Consider the following 19,261-nt stretch of genomic DNA (forward strand, 5'->3'; position numbering starts at 1 on the left):
TTTATCTTTCCTCGTTACTTTTTGGAACCACATATGGTATCACAATATGTTTGAAATTTGGAAAACATACAAAGGAAAGGAAAATTATTTTTCATGATCAACATATTATAAAATTCTGTGAAAAAAAAAAAGAGGAAGAATTGAGAAAATTTAAATTTTTTTTTTTTCAATTTCTTTTGCAACTGTTTTTAAAAATAGTTTTGTGTACTCAATAATAAAAATTATAAATAAAAAACATGTTTGACAACCAAAAAACCTTTTTTTTTTCCTTAAAAACAAAAAAATAGAGTATTTTCATATAACATTTTTTAAAATTGTTTTAAGTTATTTTCATTTGTTTTTTGAGAATTATTTTAAAAAATAATTATATAAATATGTAAGATGATTAAAAATAAAATGCTAGATATAAAAATTATTTTTAAAAATAAGTTAAAAACATTTTAGATTTTGAAATAGATTTTTGTTCTATAAAATACAATTTTAAAAAACTATGGTAAAAAAACTATTTTTCATAATTATTTTAACAAACGGTTACCAAAGAGTGCCATAATGTACAATCAATTTTGATTTACAAAACTTGTGCTTGATGTTTGTAATTTGACATTTTTTGTTTTTGTGTAGCTATGAAATGTTAACAATTTTTTTTTTATTTTTTTTTATTTTTTATAGATGAGAGATTATAATAATTAGAATATATGATAGGAAAAAACTTGTTATTAATTATTTAATAATTAAACCATTACAAGTCTTACATAAATATAAAGCATCATGCATGTGCCATGCAGCTTGTTCCCTATGAACTTACACGTACAACATATGGATGCATCTCCCTCTCTCCAGGAAGGCATCCACTTGTTATTTTCAAAAGCTAATTAAACACTTGCAGAATTATTCAAACACAACCTGCAGGAAAATCCAGCAGCAAACATTCGCAAGTGGATCTAAGAAGGCCTAATTAGAACGCTTGAAGGATTCCAGTGGAAGGAAGAGCAGAGGGTTAGAGACACAGTAGCCCCTGTAACTAGCAGCATAGAATTTCCACTGGCATCAGGGACGGACACAAGCCCAAGCAGATCAATGTTAACCGTCTGGCTGCGGCCTACCGAGGCCGTGGAAACAACCATAAGAGCAAAGAAGAGAAGGGAAAGAGGGGGAAAGACCCATGATTATCTCTGGGACCGGAGTAGTACTGATACTGAACAAAAGCTAGTTATGTCCAACACCCTTGAGGTAATTGAGGGGGTGGAGCTCCATGTGAATTTATAGATAGGATTTTTTCTAGAGTCACATGATCTCTTAGCTGTGTTTGGCATATCCATGGGATTGATGTTGCTGGATGTTGAGTTGGATTCAATTCATTCCAAGTGCCCTTGTTAATGTCTTCAGCGAGATGATGGGTGCCATGACTCGTAATGACACTCAGGAGAATAACGCCACTAGTGTATTCAGAACAAGCTTCTATGTTCAATTTAAGGGATTAATTTAACTCATGTTTTTCTACAGCATAGGGGGATTAGGGGTGTAAGCAAAATTGAAAAACCTGATAAACCGATGCAAACTAACCAAAATCGATCATATTGGTCCGATTTTTAAAAATTAAAAAGGTCGATTTGATTTGAGAATTTTGAAAACCGATCTTGTCAATTCGGTTTTCGATTTTCTTATTTCATAATCGATAAAAGTCAATCAAACCAATATTTTAAAACTTATATATAATTATTTGATTTTTATCCAAAAACCAATGGAATCGAACCTATTTACACCCCTTGGGGGGACAAACGAAAAAGAAGAAAAATATGTGAGAAGATAGTATACTTGATCCATCCCCCATTTTCAAAGAAGAGTAGAATTGAACTAAATAATGTTGACATTTTACTTTCAAATTATTTATTTTAATATCATTCTCAATTCCATTTACCTAAATAAATATATAAATCACATATTTATTTATTAGACCCTATTTTATTTATTAAAATTTTAAACCTAAAATTGAATACCGTAAACCCGTAAACCCTATTTTATTCCATTTGAAAATTAAAACACTAATTTTGAATTTTAGTTGATGCAATCGTTTTATTTACTACTTAATAATTTAAGTTGATTTTAAATTAAATTATTTTTAAGTTATTGATTTAAAATTTATTACTTGATTTTAATTTTAAGTATTAAAGTTATTTGATAAAGTGAGCTTCAAATTTATCTTAAATCATTGAATTGGCCTAATTTTCAAATTATTCAATCCAAAATTCTTATTCTAAATAATAAAAGAAACATTAACTAAAGCTTCTTATTTACCCTAAGGTACTAGGCTAATAATCTTTTCCAACAAAATTTAACTTAATCTCAATTCAGAGTTCATCCATTAGACATCAGACCTGAAAAATCTTATTTTACATCAACTCATCGTCTTTCTTGACTGCCACGAATATTTGGCGTTGCAGAAATTTATCTACTAGAATAGTGGAAGTCTGATCAGACCCCAATAAATAACAAGTTGCAACAAGAGTCCCATTGGGTTGAATAAGTGAATGCTGAGTCCATACAAGTACAACGTCCCGTCCGCCCCATGTCTCCTTGTCAGTGAAGTGATCGCTTATGTCAACAAAGTGGTGGTTCTAGGATCGTATCTCTATATGGATTCATTTTTAATTTTGCTTACCAGAATAAATCTTATTGCAGCATACTGGCCTTAATCAAATAGACACTGGAGTAAAAATAAAGAAAAGATAAAAGATTTTTAACACGATTAGGTCATCAATATGATAATATTACACTAATACTAAAAAGTCCATTAGTCAAATGAAAGAAAAAACGTACAATGGTGAAAGTTATTACTAATTTAAGTTTCACAATCCAACAATTAGTTGTGAGCTTAATGGCAAAGAACAAACAAGATTGCACCTTGGTCTTTATCATTACCGAGGTGTTGGAAAGCATTTTAAATTCATAATTAATATAGATTTTTTTTTGTGAAAAATATTATATAGAATATTTCCTAAGCTGATATTTGTTGTAATTAATATTAAATTTTGTTATTCTACAAAGAAAGTTATTAAAAATATTTTAGATTATGAAAAAGAAAAAATTATAAGATGGAAATCGATCAATGGACTTATAAGGGGTATATGAGATAAATAGAGAAGTGAAGACGAATAAGAGATATCGGTGGAGTTATTGACTCGTGGTTCAAAGGTGTAAATACAAAGAACAAAAAATCATGAGATGTTTTGGGAACCACTGGTTGTATCTAATTTCTATCTTCTATGATTTTTTTATAATACAGATGAATAATTTTCTCTTATCCATGAACGTAGTAATGATTAGTTGAATCATGTTAAAATCTCATATGATTTTATATAAATTATTTTATCTTTATGTTTTATAACTAATATTATTTGCATTAAAGTTTGAGTTGACACAACAGGAGACATGAATAGATTTGGAAGTTGATATAATATTTGTGCCATGCACTTGGGCATGATAGTAGCTTACTTATATACTATTTGTCATCTACGATCCTTTTAAAACAGAAAGGTGACTTGAGTATTTGGTGGTTTACCCGCCATACGTCTGAATTTTTAAGGAAAAAAAAAAAAAAATTGTCTGGGTGCTTGTGCTTTACACATCAATATATGAACAGAATTATGAAGAAATTAAGTGGACAACTTAGCCCAAGTGGAGCAGATGCGGGAACTGGTTCAAGTCGCCAGTAAAACCAGTTTTGCTTTTGAACTATACAGAATGAAAATGAATTTATGGAGTTTGAGAGCCAAAGGCTAGAATTTATCGTAATGGACTTTGAGTTTATCATAAACTGCTTTACCTTTAGCGGGTTAAGAATTGATGCAATTTCATGGAATCAGGGTGGTAATGAAAGGAAAACCCATTGGCATATATATTTTTGGTAGCTTTGATCTACAACCACTGCCCACATTCTCACTCAATCTTATAACAACTCGCACTCAATCATATAAAGTCCATTTTGGGCTTAAATGAGGTTTTTTTGTTTATTTGTTGAACTCAAAGTGGGCAATATTTGTACAGTTGGATTCGAGTCATTCCAAATGATATCAAAACCAATCCCCGACCCCAATGTGAGGTTTGTTTGATCCCGTAAGAAGTGTTTGTTTGTTTGGTCTTACAATCTTATAGAATACAATAAGGATTTTGTGTCATTGAAGATATTTATGATATTCCACATCAGATAGTAGAGAAAATTCTTGACACTATATATGTATTAACTCTTTTTAATCATATAGATGCATTTTAAAACAGTGAGAGCCCCTTTGGACCTACAGTGAACAATACCTGCATAATTAAGTGCGAGTCATTATAATCTCCTACGTACCCATATTCTCCCTCTCGATCCCGATTGTAATTATATGCATATAACTCACCCATATCTCTTATAACCTGTGTATAATATACTCAATGACAAAGTGAAAGATAAGCTCTTATTTTATCATCCCTACAAACCTAACAGGTAAAACATTCAACCACTATTAGCTTTCCATGCTCTTCAGATTTCACATTAAAGAATATGGCCATTTCATAGTTGGATACCCCCATATATAATTAACTCAATAGGCCTGATTTAAATTCAACAGAATTGAAGATTATTTTAAATGAGCGGTTGTGCCACCTCTGCTTGAGATTTGGCCATCCTCCTATAATTGTGATGACTATACTTTCTAAATTCATTTAGTCCTCGGGGGATAGGATTGGGTGCGCTGCTCTACTCAAGTCGTCCTAGCTTCAATAAATGGTGATATAGTTTTCACTATCTTGGTTAGAAGGTCTGACCATCTTATCTTTAGAGTTTTCATGGACACTTACATATGTATAATTCCTTAATATTTTGTACATTTGCAAGAAAATATTTTTTTATGCTAAATAAATAAATAAGAACATGTTTTTTTTTTAAAGAGATACACTATTTCACCAATTTGAGTCACATGTATCTAAAATATTCATACCTAACGATTTTTCACAAAGTGGTGACAAAACGTATAACTTATACATATCTTTTCATTTTCTTATTTGATTCAATCCATTCATTTATATAACTATTTACTTGATCATATATATTTTTAGAACACCTTTAATTGAGGGACAAATAGTCAATTTTAAAAGAACTTATGTCAACATATTTTAGATATGAATCTATCTTATTCAGAAGGGAAGAACTCGCATCAGTATCTCAATTTCAATTCAAATATAGGTTTGATTCACACTCCATGTTGACATTTCTTTTATAAGCTATTAATTAGATAATCATTAATTTTCTTGATCAATTTAACAACTCAGTTCCAAACATATATGGGGCAACTTTCAAAAAGAATTTAAGATATGATATGTGAATTTGCAAGGATATCTATATCAATGACCGGTCAAAATGGACTAATAATAAAGATAAAAATAACAAAAAGGCGTTTAACTTACAAGTTGTCGCCCATTGTTGCATCAGTGTAAAATAAAGGTATTGGATACTTTCCCATCACCTAACAAGCTAAGTTACAAAAAATAAAATTAATACTCGAGCCCAAGAAAAATGTCAACTTAGGCTTTGTTTGATAATTGTTTTTTATAACAATTTCTATTCTCCATAACAAAATATATGTGTATATATATATATATAGTTAACAACTAAAAAATAGAAAACAATTATATATTCTTAAAAGCATAAATATGTTTTAGTTGTTTACAGTTATTTTCACTTATTTTTCAAGGGCTATTTTAAAAAATAATTATATAAATATTGAAAATCATTAAAAAAAAAAAAAGTAGCCTCACATATTAAAGTTATTGTTAAAATATATTTATATAAAAATATGAAAAACAAGTTAAAAGCATTTTGAGTTTCAAATAAATTTTTATTTTATAAAACATTATAGAACAATTTTTAAAATCTATTCTCAAAAATTATTTTTTAGAACTATTTTTGAAAATACTTCCCAAACAAAGTTCAACATTCTAGGTCTCACAACCAGAGAAAATCAATAAAATTACAAAACAAGGGAGGAATTGAGGGGTTGTTTGGAAATTGTTTTAGAAAGAAAATTTTATTTAAAAATTCAAATGACTAATTTCAGTCACACCCTCCAAGGGTTGGTGTAAGTATACTAAACCACTATTGACTTCAAAGTTCATCTATTAACACCTTTATAAATGTATTTCATATATAAAGTTTATTTTTTAAAAAATAAAATTTATTTTTTAGATAATTGTTAAATACATATACCTAAAATCTCTTTAAAAAATAAATTTTATGAACAAAATTTATTATTATTATTTTTTTACTTGTGTTATGAGGACTATTTTAAGAAATAACAATACAAACATGTATATATAATGGTTAAAAATAAATATTAAATATAAAAATCATTTTTAAAATATATTAAAATATTGAAAACAGATTAAAAATATTTTAAATTTTCAAAATAGACTTTTGTTTTTATAAAAATCATAGAACAATTTTTAAAAATTATTTTTTAAAATAGTAATCAAGCATACCTATAAATTGCAGACAATATTTTTTAGAAGAGGTAAAAATAAAAACGATCACTTCTCCTTATTATTACATGACCCATCAATGACAACTTACATCTTACATATGACTCCGAGGTCGTACCTAGCCGCAACCTCCTGCAATGAAACTACATCATGCAGGTCAAGTCCAAGGAATACACAGACCTTTTCTAAGAAGCCAAACAAACCATACACAGAATGGAGAAGCTTAAATACTAATGATATTATAGTTGTCAGTCAATGCACCCAGGTTAAGTGTCCTGCCACAAAGTTGGCAATTGCGGACAAAAGTGTTTGAACCACGCCTACAAGGGTAACGGTTGTTTGGAGGTTTCCGGTGGGAGGAAGAAGGGCGCAGCTGGTACCAACTACCGGGAGAGGGATGACCACCTTACAGTCTGATGCATCAAAGAGCAAGCTATCCACTGTCCCCAAGGCGATTTTATAGAATCCGGTTAAATTTGTAAGAGCCTGGCCAAGGGTGGTTTGGCCTCCCATGCATGATAACTGAACCAAAGCCCCAGGAACACCAGAGCATGAGGAGCAGCTTGGGTCGACATTTCCAGTTTCGGAGCAAACGAGGAGGCCTGTGATAGTGATGTTGGTTATGGTGATGCCATTGATGATGAGGCCATGAGCTAGAGGGGTTGCAGCAGAGACACACAGGACAGCAAGGAGGAGCATGGTATGAGAGGCCATGGAGGGTTCTGGTGGGTTGTAAAGGACTAGGGCAGCTTGGTTGTGTGTCCATAGTTGATGAGGGGTACCCCGTATTTATAGGGTATAACGTCTACATTTTTTAAATTGATTCTCATCCATAGGCAAGGGTTTTAGGTGGGGCTTTCAGAATTGCTAGTGTAATTTAAAATAATAATAATAATAATTTTAATATGACCATAGTTTTAGATTTTAAGTAAAGCTCGTATTTTAAAAAAAGAATTTAATATAAAAACTTTTAATATAAAAAATGAATTTATCTTTTCAAATAATTCGATATAAAAAGTGAACTCACCTTTTTTAAAAATAAATTCATCTCATTGGTGCAATAATTAAATAAGTGATGATAAGTTTCGTTTTCTTTTCCTATTTATTTTTTAACAATATTTAAAAAATAAAATCCGTTATGGGTGTGGTACTATACTCATGATGTACCTTATCACAATGGCATATAAAGTTCATAATTTTGGCTGTGAGGTCTGGCCATCTTATCCATTGCGGTTTTCAGTGGATTTTTTTTAGTTCTTTCAATCGGTCATCTAGACTGTTTGCCATCGTACATATTTGTTGTCTTGAACATCTAAACTCTACCCTTTGAGGTCATGCCTCGTTTGCATGGTTGTAGTGAAGTCATGGATCAACTCTATTTTGGGACAATTCACATCTCTCTACTACGCCATTTTGTTCTCTCAAATTTCACATTTTCTGTTCTTCGGGGACTATATATATGATCCTATAGGACAAACATGATTACAACGTTGGCCTTCCACCTTTGGCAATATTACGAGGAATGGGCTCTCTCTCTTTTTCTTTTTTTTCTTTCTCCTTTTCAAGTCAACAACATGCAGTTGTATATGATTTGGCAGTTCATACTTCATGTATATACTGGTAGGAATCGTTGGAGATCTCCATTTCTCTAGGAATGGCCGCCCTGGAGACTCACATCCATCACCCTTTAAAATATTAATTATTGGATCATATGCTTCGTGGCATGTTTCTCACCCTTTGTTTGAGATTTTTTTTTTTTTCAATGCTTTTGGAGGGTATTTTTTAGTATATGGGATATGCTTAATGTTTTATATTAAGTAATCAAAATATGATTAAATATTGGTTTAACAATATAATCATTTAAATAATTTTAAAAAATAAAATTTAAAAGTTTAAAACAAATTTAATTTTAGGAGTTTACCAAATCCTAATTTTTATAGAGAAAGTACTTTTAAAAAAACAGTTTGATAGTGTTTTTACTCGAAGTAATTTTAATTGAAATATTTTAAAGTGTAATTTAAAAACACTACCAAATTCCCACCAAAATAGGCTCTAAAATTGATTGTTGATTCAGTAAAATTGACTTGTATATGGGGTTGAATTGATGTCTTGTGCCAATAAAAAAAAAATGTTTCTTAACTTCTAAGAGAGGAGTCAGAAGACGAACAAATTATGGGCTGGAAGTCATGAAAGCAAGAGAACAAAAAGGAATCATGAAAAGAAAATAGACAGCTTATATATGATCCCAAAAAAAAAAAAATTTGCAGGTTCAAAAATCCCCAGAGACCACAAAACCTAACACCCCTTTACATGAAAAGATGATGCGAAGGGCATTTTGTGGTTCCCAGGAATCCCTTACCCTCAAACCAAACATCTTCACAAGTATTGAAACAATCTGGACGGCTCATATCTTTACAAGGGAGTAATAACAAAAATAATACAACACATACTCAAAAAACTCACAAGTGCAGAAAGTTATGAACTTCTAGAGGCTGAGGGGACTGCATCCAAATGTAGGTGAAATGATTCAAAGAACCTGTTTTAGGGCCAAACCCTAATTGGAAATTGTTTTAGAAACCTGAAATTGTGCATCTGCATGGAGACCAAGAATTCACAACTTTTCAAGACGAACAATCAGCATCCAGCTGCTCCATGGGTGTTTCAATCCATTCTTGGGAAATTTCACCTGCTGCTATGCCCCAAGGAATACCATCCAATAAGTTATGCAATTGGCTTCAGGTTTCATCAACTTCCCAAATATTCAAATTGCCCCAATCTCTGAGAGGTGATAACAATCAAGATGATCTAGAGAATCCAGTTCTGCCATGGTGGCTGGGGAAGTTCTTCTATCCTGATGTGTCAATTTCCTTTCCATGATCTTCTTCATGAATATTTCTCCTCAACCTTCTTAGCCATATATCATAGTCCATAGGATATGGTGTCCCACATAGACTATCAACATAATCAGCAAATGCTTTCAACACAGTTGAGACATCTCCAAGCTTCTGTTGAATTAATCTTCTTGACCAAGATGTCTCTCTCCAATGCAATGCCCCCTCAACTGAATCCAAGTCAGGAACAAGCCCACCACAAGAAAAATAAAGTAGATAAACCAGGCTCTCTGCATCTGAAGCGGAGCACAACTTGCCCTCCTGAAGAGCATAAGTTGATGAGAAATGAAGATTCATTGCTGGCCGATCCCTCTCTTCTAGAATGGCATGCCCCCAGCCAATAATGACAAAATAAGGGTGCCTCACACCAGAGCTTACACGAATGACATTCTCCGGCCTGATGTCTCCATGCCGAATTCCAGCTGAAGCAGCAGTTGAAAGTGCAGATAAACAATCATGGCAGCATCTGATTGCCTCATCAAAACCAAACCGGCCCCCACTTACCATATTAGCAACTGTTTCACCAACTGGGCTAGTCACTAGAATTGAGGTGCCGCACCAAGGGTGTTCACAGTTTCCACCTGAGCTTGGCCTTCGACACTGACCTGGATGAATTATCCTACCAGATGCACTCAATTGAGGCAAATACCTGCTAGATAGACCTTTCTGCTTCATAATAGTCAATATTTTAGTCTGCCTCTGAACTTGATACCATAAGTTCATATCTTCCCATGCTGGTTCCAGCTGAGAAGGACGAGAACCAACATATAGAAACAGAGCTTTTCCTGGATCTTCAACAGGAGATGCAATGTAATAAGGAAGTTCGCCATCACTCAGAACTTCATCTATCTGATAACCCTTTTGCCAGTTAGAATCCTCCAACCATAAAATCGATCCTACTTCAAGCTTCATCAACTCTTCAGACTCAATTTTGACTGCTTCCTCTTGAACCTCAACAATTTCAGGGGAAACACTGCGCTGCTGGAACCGGAATAAACCACCCCCATTCACACTGGTATCTCCCAATTGCCTCTCTACTCTTCTTGTTTGGAGACGAGAACCATGGTCAGCAGCTAAATCTTCAATTGAGTGCTTGGGAATTCCGGCGAATTGCATGATACAATGGAAGGTTGCAAAGAGTACCTGTAGAGCACCAATATCTCCCCAATTAGCATTTCCAAGCTTGTTCCAGATTCTATCAATTGGAGAGACTGAAATTCGTGAATGTTTTTTAATCCATTCGGCAGCAGATTCATAAATATCATCTACATCACACTCCAATTTACTTATATCTCCTTCAATTTTTACAACCCCTCCATATTGAGAATCAATAAGAAGAACAAAGACACAGTTTGAATTCTGGACACCATTCAATCTGCTTAGGCTTCTGGATAATAGCATACGGACAGCAAAGAAAAGGGCTTCACCAAGAACAGATGGAGAAGGCTGCTGATCACTCTCCACTAATACCCTTCCAAGATTGGGCCTCAACAGAGCTAGCTCAAGAATATGATCCCACCTCCCACGTGAATGTCTGGAGTTCATCATTATACCAGTTGCACAAAGATCTCCAAGTTTCCCATTAGCAATTGCTTTCTCGGCCTGGTAGAATTTCAGGCTAGCATTGTATAAACATGCAACAGAAAAAGGCATGGGCTCATCTTGACTCCAAAATGCCTCCCACAAGCCCTTCACACTTGCATGAAGAAAATCTTCAATAGCTAGATATGCAGTTGCTTCCACTGCATCGGATGTTGAGGCATAAACAGCATTGGGCATTCGAATCAGCTGCTGAAATGGGACACCCTCCAATGCATAATCAAACTTCTGCAGTTCAATCAACTCAAAAGGCACATCAAAGACAGGGTTTTTACATGCTGATTTTTCTGAAATTGATTCAAACCAATCTTCAAGCTTTCTGGTGAGGATTTTACTATCTACAAACTTATGGAGAAATTCCTTGCGGTTCTGTGGCCTAGCACCTGATGACGCACCAGACCTTTTAGTCCCAGAACCTACTGATTCCTGGTCTGGTGATCCACCTACCAAGCATCAATTTTTGTAAAATAGTTAAGTCTCTTGGAATTAATTCTCTTCAATTATATCTACAAAACTTAATGGGCATACAGCAACATAACAAAACATTAGAAATAAAATGCAGCACCTACTTAAGGTAAGCAGGTAACTTCAGATCATTAGCAATAATCAGATACATGGACCAATATCAATAGTGTAATAAGAAGAGAGCATAAAGTCTAATACAAAATGGGATAGAAGACCTTAGTGAAGGGCAGAAAGAGGGCAATCCTCATAAGAGGTATAACCTCTCTCCCAAAAAATCATGGTTCAGACTATTCCTTGAGAGCTGCATGCAGAGAACAAAAACATAACAAAAATGTTCTTAAGTGACTCTTTGATTAAAGTGTTCCAAGCCCTCCTTCCAGCAGACAAAATCCTGCAAGTAAATATAGGCACCTCCAACCAACCGAAAGAACAAAAGTGAAGGGTTTGTTTGGCAATATTTTCAAAAACAGTTTTCAAAAGAACAATTTTTTAAAACTGCTCTTAAAAATAGATTTTTCATGGTTTCAATAACAAAATTCTGTTTAGGAACCCCAATATGAAAAACACTTTTCTTGGTTTATTATCTTGCACTTATGCACAATGGAGAAGTTCTCAAAAGTATTCTCCATATTTTCAATTATTTTTAGACTACTTTACAAAGACATCTAAAAAGCCTTAAAATTGTTTTTAAAAAAACACTTTAAAATTGTTCTAAAAAAACAACCTTTTTCTGTAACAAATTCTCAAAAAACTGTTTTGAGTAAAAAATTTGTTTTCTGTTCTAAAAAACAGAAAATTGTTTTTAAAAACAATAATTCCCAAATCGAACCAAAAACTCTCGATCCTCACCCCCTCAACTGTCGCACCACTAGACTCCTAGGTGCATCATTGGGTGTTTGTAGGATATATACAGACACTGTGATATTTGAACAGGAGGATAATAAATAATAAAAAATGAGAAATAGAAGGGGGGTGGGGGGTTGGGAACAAAGATACGAAAACGACAAGGGAAGATAAAAGGAGAAGATGTGTTGAAGGATATACACAGACATTGAAATATTTGAATTATACAAGCAATCATATCAGTTCATTTCATGAATTATCGCAGAAAGGTCTCCTAGGAATCCAGCAAAATAAAAATGTCCAGATTTAGGTTTAATAATATAACCAAGTAGATTCCCAAAATATTAACCGCCTAATGCAGACTAGAAGAAAATTTAGAACATACTTGAAAAGCCGGTGAAAACTTTAAAAGGCAATATTCAGGAACTATTACATATATGATTACTGCTGATTGGCATGCTCAGTTTTATAAGCAACAATCACTTCATTGAACTAAAACAAGAAAGTGGCACACAGAAGGACAAAATGTCCTTAAAGAGGAAGGTCCCAACACAAACAAAATACAGTTAAACAGCAATAGAGAAAGATATCGAAGTGGATAGGAATGTACTATAAGGTTTCCATGAAATACACTCCCAAGTAGGACCATAGAACGAGTGACGGAACAGCATTATGGATAAGAGAAATCTGGAAAAACTTTTGAGTGTCCAAATCTATTAATAATGATGTATATTTGAGAAGATGCATAAATAGAATGTGCAAAAATTCAAAATTAAAATAGACTAGCTTATCCATGAAGGAAATATTTACAATTAATGTACAGAAGGATGGCACCTGACCAAAGCTTAGGTAGTCAATGGTCTAGACATGAGCTATATGAAGGTCATTAGAACCATAAGCTTTGTGGGACAATCTTACTTAACTTAATTCACAAACCAGCCATATCAATTTGATAAAGAATAAGGCATTCAGAGCTTTTCCTGAGAGATCATGATTAGACAATGATGAGTCCCCAACCTCAATAGTAGTTAATATTCAACAATCGAAATGTTATTTTCAAAGCCAACTGAAAATCAAGAATTCAATTTTGGTATTCATAACTGATTAAATATGGTGGCTAAAAGCTTAAGGCATTCCATTTGTCATGATTCAAGAAAGATGTTAGGGTTTACAAATTGGGAGATTTTCTCAAGGGAAAAAAATTCAACAAAAATACTAGAAACCAAAATCCAGTGAAAAATTATCTAAAACAAAGCACCTCAACCACAAAGTTCCTACACAAAAGATCAAGAATCTTCACCCCAAAAAAATACCCCTCGACAAGAAATAACCACCACCAAATTCTCAGAAGTCCACTTTCCCAAAGTACAAGAACACTTGCACAGGACAATAACAAAAGCTCAGCAAAACCCTTGTTAACCAAGACAGGCAAGACCCTATGTCAAACAATGTTATCAAACTTAGCCAGGGCCCACAATCTCAATAGTTCTACATCCAAGGGAAATTACAAGCCTAGTTACCTGCACTAAACTAGGTTCTCCTATGTTCTAGGCAGCACCACTGAAGTTTCCACAAGCAAACATCCAGAACTTGATAGATAATTGGAAAGAGCACATAAGAAATGAAATAAATATATCTATAATTTGCTAGAGAATTAATGAAATTATTCATATTCTTCCATTGATGCCTTGACTCAAAAAGAAGAATCTCGTATCTCTTTCTTTCTACAAACCAAACTACTCCATGAAAGAAATGAAATCAGTTTGGCCAATTGATTCATAAATTTACTGAAAGCAAATACTAGATCATTTAAAAAAAAGACAGATATAACAAAGATCGGTACAAAGGTTGCAAAATTCTTGAAGAAGCAAAGGAACAAGTGAAAACTCACATGTTACAGACTAAGAGTCAATTTAGTGCCCAGAAAGATTTTAGGATATAGACATAAAATTACCTTCCCTAGCAGTTTGAGTTTTTCCACAACAACTTGAGAACATTGATCAAGAAAAAAGATTCTTGTTTGGAATCAATCTACTGAGCCTCAATGAAAATGTTTTTGAGTTGATCTAATTAGCCTCAAAAAAACACCACTAAGCAATGTTTTCTAGCAATCGTCTCTATATTGAACCTTGAAGAAAACGCTTTGTGAATAGATCTACTTAGCCGCAAAGGAACTACAGCTAAGCAATCTTTTCTGATAAGCGTCTCTCTCGGCCCCCCTATGTGTGTGTGTGTGTGTGTGTGTGTGTGCATGTTCACTTCCCTTATATCAGTTATGTATTCCTTTTCATTATTGCACCAAATCCAAAAAGGATTTTGTAATCGACTCTGACCTAATTCTAAGAGACATTTTTGACAAATTACTAAATGCCTTTCGAAGTGGTGGCACCAGTTTCAGCTTTTTCCATCTCTCTCTCACTTTCTCTCTCTATATTCACTTCCCATCTATCACTCATGTTTCTCCTTTCAACATTGGACCAGAAAATATTATGTTCTGAATCTAATTGAACTTATTATCAGCACTATTTTTGACAAATTATTAAATGGCTTTCACATCAGTGGCCCTAATTTTGGCATTTTCATTTATTGATTATATATTTTTCTTTCTTGTGCCCATATCTTTTATGATGTACATTCCATGCATCTATGCCCACACATATCCTCCCCTTTCAACATTGCACCAGAAAATATTATATGTAATGAATCCAATTATACTAATTAATGGCAATATTTTTTATAAATTATTAAATGTCTTTCATGTTGGTGGCCCTAGTTTTGGCATTTTTCATTTATTCACTATTTATTTGTCTTTCTTGTCCCTATCTCAGTCAAGAATTAGATTCAATGCATTTATGCCTCTTATTTTTTAAAATATATGTCCTAAATATGAAAATCAAATAAAGAATTGTGAAAACTACACAGTGGAACCATGTTCAAAACCCTACATGTATGTAGTATTTTTTTTTTTATAGGTAATTTTTTGCCCCATTGGGACTTGAACCTGGAACCTCTCACAAACCCTCCCCATCCCTACATGTATATAGTATGTCCAATGTTGTTACCATAACCACCAACCAGGATTTGATAGTAAGTAAAGTAAATTGTTTAGGATAAAATAATTACTGGATTCATGCTTGACAATTTACTAACCCTAATTTTTTTCCTACTTGTGTTGCTTGTACTTGTAGGTAAAGAAACTTCTATATGAAATAGTTTCTTCTAAAGAATTATTTCCAGTACTTTTGTTATGGACAAAAAAATCGCAGAAATGAATAATTAATAATTGATGCAGTTGTATAAGTATGATGTGTAAAACTACACGTATGACATATCATACATGAAATGTACTTTCAGAAAATGCCTAGTTGCCTAGTGCATAGGCACTAGTGGGACCATTGTCTCAGGCTACTTAAGCATTTTGATGCCTACGCTAAGAGCAATACCCTTTACTAAGTTGCACATCATTTCCCTGATTGAGAAGGAGTGGATAGTTCCACTCTCACAAAGAAACCCTAACACAAAATTGGGTTTGAATTGGAATTCTGATTCCCGAAACACCAATGAACTTCAGCAGAAGTTAAATTCCACGTCCATTTCCACTTTCCATAAGGCCATGATTTCATGTAACCAAACACATATAAATGGAAATTGCTTTATTGTATAACTCCATAAAATAAAACATAATCAGTACACTAGGAACCAAGCCAAAATCACCATATCATCTGTGATAAGAGCTATACCTATCAATTTATATTATTCTGATTTATCTAGTGAAACTCATTCACACCAAAAAATATCTCAATTTAACTAGTTCCTGAGAAAATCACATGGGATCAACTTTTTTTTGTTTTTTTTATGAGTAAATAAGATTAGTATTAAGAGAAAGAAAGTATAAAAGCTGTATACAAAGAAAACCAAAGACAAAAAGGCATGAAGATACAAAAACCCACTACCGAGCCCTAACGAGAGTCTACCCAATCCAAAAAATCTAACAATGATAATGAACCATCCTCAATATACAACTGAACCCAATCCCAAAATAGATACAAGAAAGAATTTTTAATAGCTTGGTCCATGCTTTCATAGTTATCTAAAGCTCTCCTATTCTTCTCCCACCATAAAGTCCAAAATAGACACAACAAAGCAACCTTCCAAGCCTTCTTCCTCTTTTTACCAACAAAGGTCCCACCACATGGGATCATAATTTCAAATGTTGTTGAGAAGGTCCAGATCTCATTCTTTGAATAGGTCTTGATAAAAATCATGACTGATGAATCCATTAGCAAAATATCAACAAAGCTCTTGAGATATTGATAAGGGCTGATGAAAAATCCCAACAGAACCCCTCAAACCATATTGATCTATTTTTAACAAAATGACATCAACTTCCTAATACCTTTTCTTTATAAATTGAACATCGTACACATCATAAGGCCTTCCTTAAAGGTATAACCTGTAATAAATACAGGAGCTCCTAGTTCCAACTCTACAGCCTTTTGGATATAAAAGGCCAAGAAACGACTTGGTGAATCACATTCAGTAATTAAATTTTTGTGTAATAAATCTATAAATTTCCTCTTACTATATTCCAACTTTTTTCCCATCCTCACCTTCCAAAAATGGGACTATGACCAGAATATTCAATTCGGAAATCCAAAGCTGATGAAAACATTTGCTATAACAACATCCATTTCCACACATAAACACACATTTTCACCTCCATATTGTTATCTTATAATACTTTTTCACACCAAGATTCTAAAAAAAACATCTATGATCTATTATATCAGTAACTAAGATACATTGAATTCCCTAGACATCTGAGCAAAGTGATACAACATGGGTCCACCGGGATCCTTGGACAATCCTGAAAGTTTTCCTTGAGAGGTTATGATCAGACAACAATGAATCCCCCAATTTAGTAGTCACTGCATTTTAACCTCCATCGAAATGACAATCTTTATTGGTAGTCAAGAATCCAACATTGGTATTTGCAACCTATAAAATATCATGGTCCAAGAGCTTAATCTGTGCCATTTAACAAAAAAGAGGATTGTCATTGATTGAATGTTAGCCCTCCATGAAGTTAAATGTAAATATATGTTCATTATTCACCTAGTTAGCACAAAGCACGATCAAATTCCAAAAGCAACAACTCCCCATGCATTACTAAACTTATTTACTCATTTAACATCCAAGATCATGACTCCTTGGCAGTAGAGGATTATGGAGTAGCCATGAATTTTCACACTGCAACAAGTCCCACAACTTTTTGGATGAGAAAAAAAAAAAAAAAAAATTCCCAACTAAACAATCATACAAATACCAATTCTCAACAGAGAGTCACCAACTACATCAACCATAAAGATAATGTACAGATTGAACAAATAATGAAGCATTACAAATCCCTCCTTCATCTCCTAACCCAAAAATGGTCCAACTGAAACATCCTAATAGTTTCCATGAACCATCAGTCTTGCCGGGATTAACCTACTTAAATCTCGGAGCATCCTAACATGTTACCGCCAAATTGAAGCCTGAATTCTTGGCCCTACTGTACTCATACAAGAAAAAGTGAAAAACCTACCTCAAATGAGCTCACTTTCACTACCTACTTGCAAGTCACAAAGAACAAAGCCGAAGTAGAATTAGAAACCAAAGTGCAATTCAAACAAGGGAGGGAATTCAAGTACCGATTGTGTTGCCGTCTTCCATGGCGCCGCCGGCGTCACATGTTCCGTCCTGTCTCTGCTTCGTGCCGCCGCAGTTAGTGCTGTCGGTGTCGGTGGTGGAGTTGAGGATTCCAAGCTCCAACCCTACTCTGCTGCGGAATCCGCTCCTCTGAATGCTGTTTGACGATTGAGAAAATGGGCAGGTGCGGAGATCAACCTTTTTTCCATTTTGGTTTTTTCAAGTGCCCTTATGTCTCCCGATATTTCCAATGAACCCCCTTTTGGTATTGAAAGCAAAAAAAATAACAAAATTTAATTAAAGGAAAATGGGAGACATTTTTGGAAATATTAAAATTTAAAATTTTTTAAAAATAAATAAATTATAATATTGTTAATAATGAAATGAAACCATTAGAATATTGTTCTTAATGCTATCATATCATTAAATTATAATTTTTTGGGTCAACGTTACCCCATGCTCAAGAATAGCATCAACCGTACATGACACGTGTTATATTAAATTTATTATTTATTTTAATTCATAATTAGTTGGTTGAATCTGGTTAATTGTAAGCTATACATGACATTGACTCATTAATTGTAAATTTAAAACTATTAATTTATTGTTCATTTAATATACTTCTCATATTCTCTTTTTAAAAATTTAAAAAAATATATAATAATTTCTATGTAAAATATAATAATTTTTATATAAAATTATCAACTTTTTTATTTTTAAAAATTTAAAGTAATAAATTTTTTTCAACTTCTTAATTTTTTGTTTAAAACAATTGTGAAAAAATGGTTCTTTAAGATAAATATAAGAGGGCTTTTATATTTTTTTATAGACTTAATTTAAAAATGAGTTTTTACTCGTTAATATGAAAATATATGAAAAAAAAAATCTTAAGTTTTTAAAATCATCATTATTTTCATTTATTTAAAAATAATTTGAAATATATCCACTTTTAATGAGTCATCTAATTATTTCGTAAAATATTTTTTTTACTTGTCATGTCATCAACACGGTCAATTGTGTTCCACTTAATTCCTATTTCATGGCTACATATTTTTTTGGCTAAGGAATATGAAATCTTTATCCTATTATATGAATCTAATTTTCATTTCATATGGAAAAAAAATTCTCAATAATATTTTTGTCATTTAATACAATAGTCTTACATCATATAGGAATAATAATAATAATAATAAATCTAAAAAAATTAGAAACATTTAGGCAGAGGAATCTAGTTGTCAATTTATATTAATGGTATGACA

At 32.9% G+C, this 19,261-nt stretch overlaps 1 protein-coding gene across 1 annotated transcript; it reads right to left on the reverse strand.

Moving 5' to 3' along the window:
• Positions 1 to 8,727: 8,727 nt before the first annotated feature.
• LOC100267097 (uncharacterized) lies at positions 8,728 to 18,262 on the reverse strand. Its single transcript, XM_010655371.3, has 2 exons — positions 18,005 to 18,262; positions 8,728 to 11,446 (listed from the first exon to the last, which is right to left on the reverse strand). Exons 1-2 carry the CDS (start codon positions 18,024 to 18,026, stop codon positions 9,360 to 9,362), a joined length of 2,109 nt encoding a protein of 702 aa, XP_010653673.1. The 5' UTR covers positions 18,027 to 18,262; the 3' UTR covers positions 8,728 to 9,359.
• Positions 18,263 to 19,261: the final 999 nt, after the last annotated feature.

The sequence above is a fragment of the Vitis vinifera genome, chromosome 8 (genome assembly GCF_030704535.1).
Source record: "Vitis vinifera cultivar Pinot Noir 40024 chromosome 8, ASM3070453v1".
NCBI classification, from domain to species: domain Eukaryota; kingdom Viridiplantae; phylum Streptophyta; class Magnoliopsida; order Vitales; family Vitaceae; genus Vitis; species Vitis vinifera.

Bases quoted from the DNA above. Each gene is read 5' to 3' on its own strand.
- LOC100267097 (XM_010655371.3), bottom strand. From the start codon at position 18,026: ATGGAAGACGGCAACACAATCG. The intron at 11,447-18,004 runs GTACTTGAATTC...GATGCTTGGTAG, and splicing joins GGAAGACGGCAACACAATCG to GTGGATCACCAGACCAGGAA.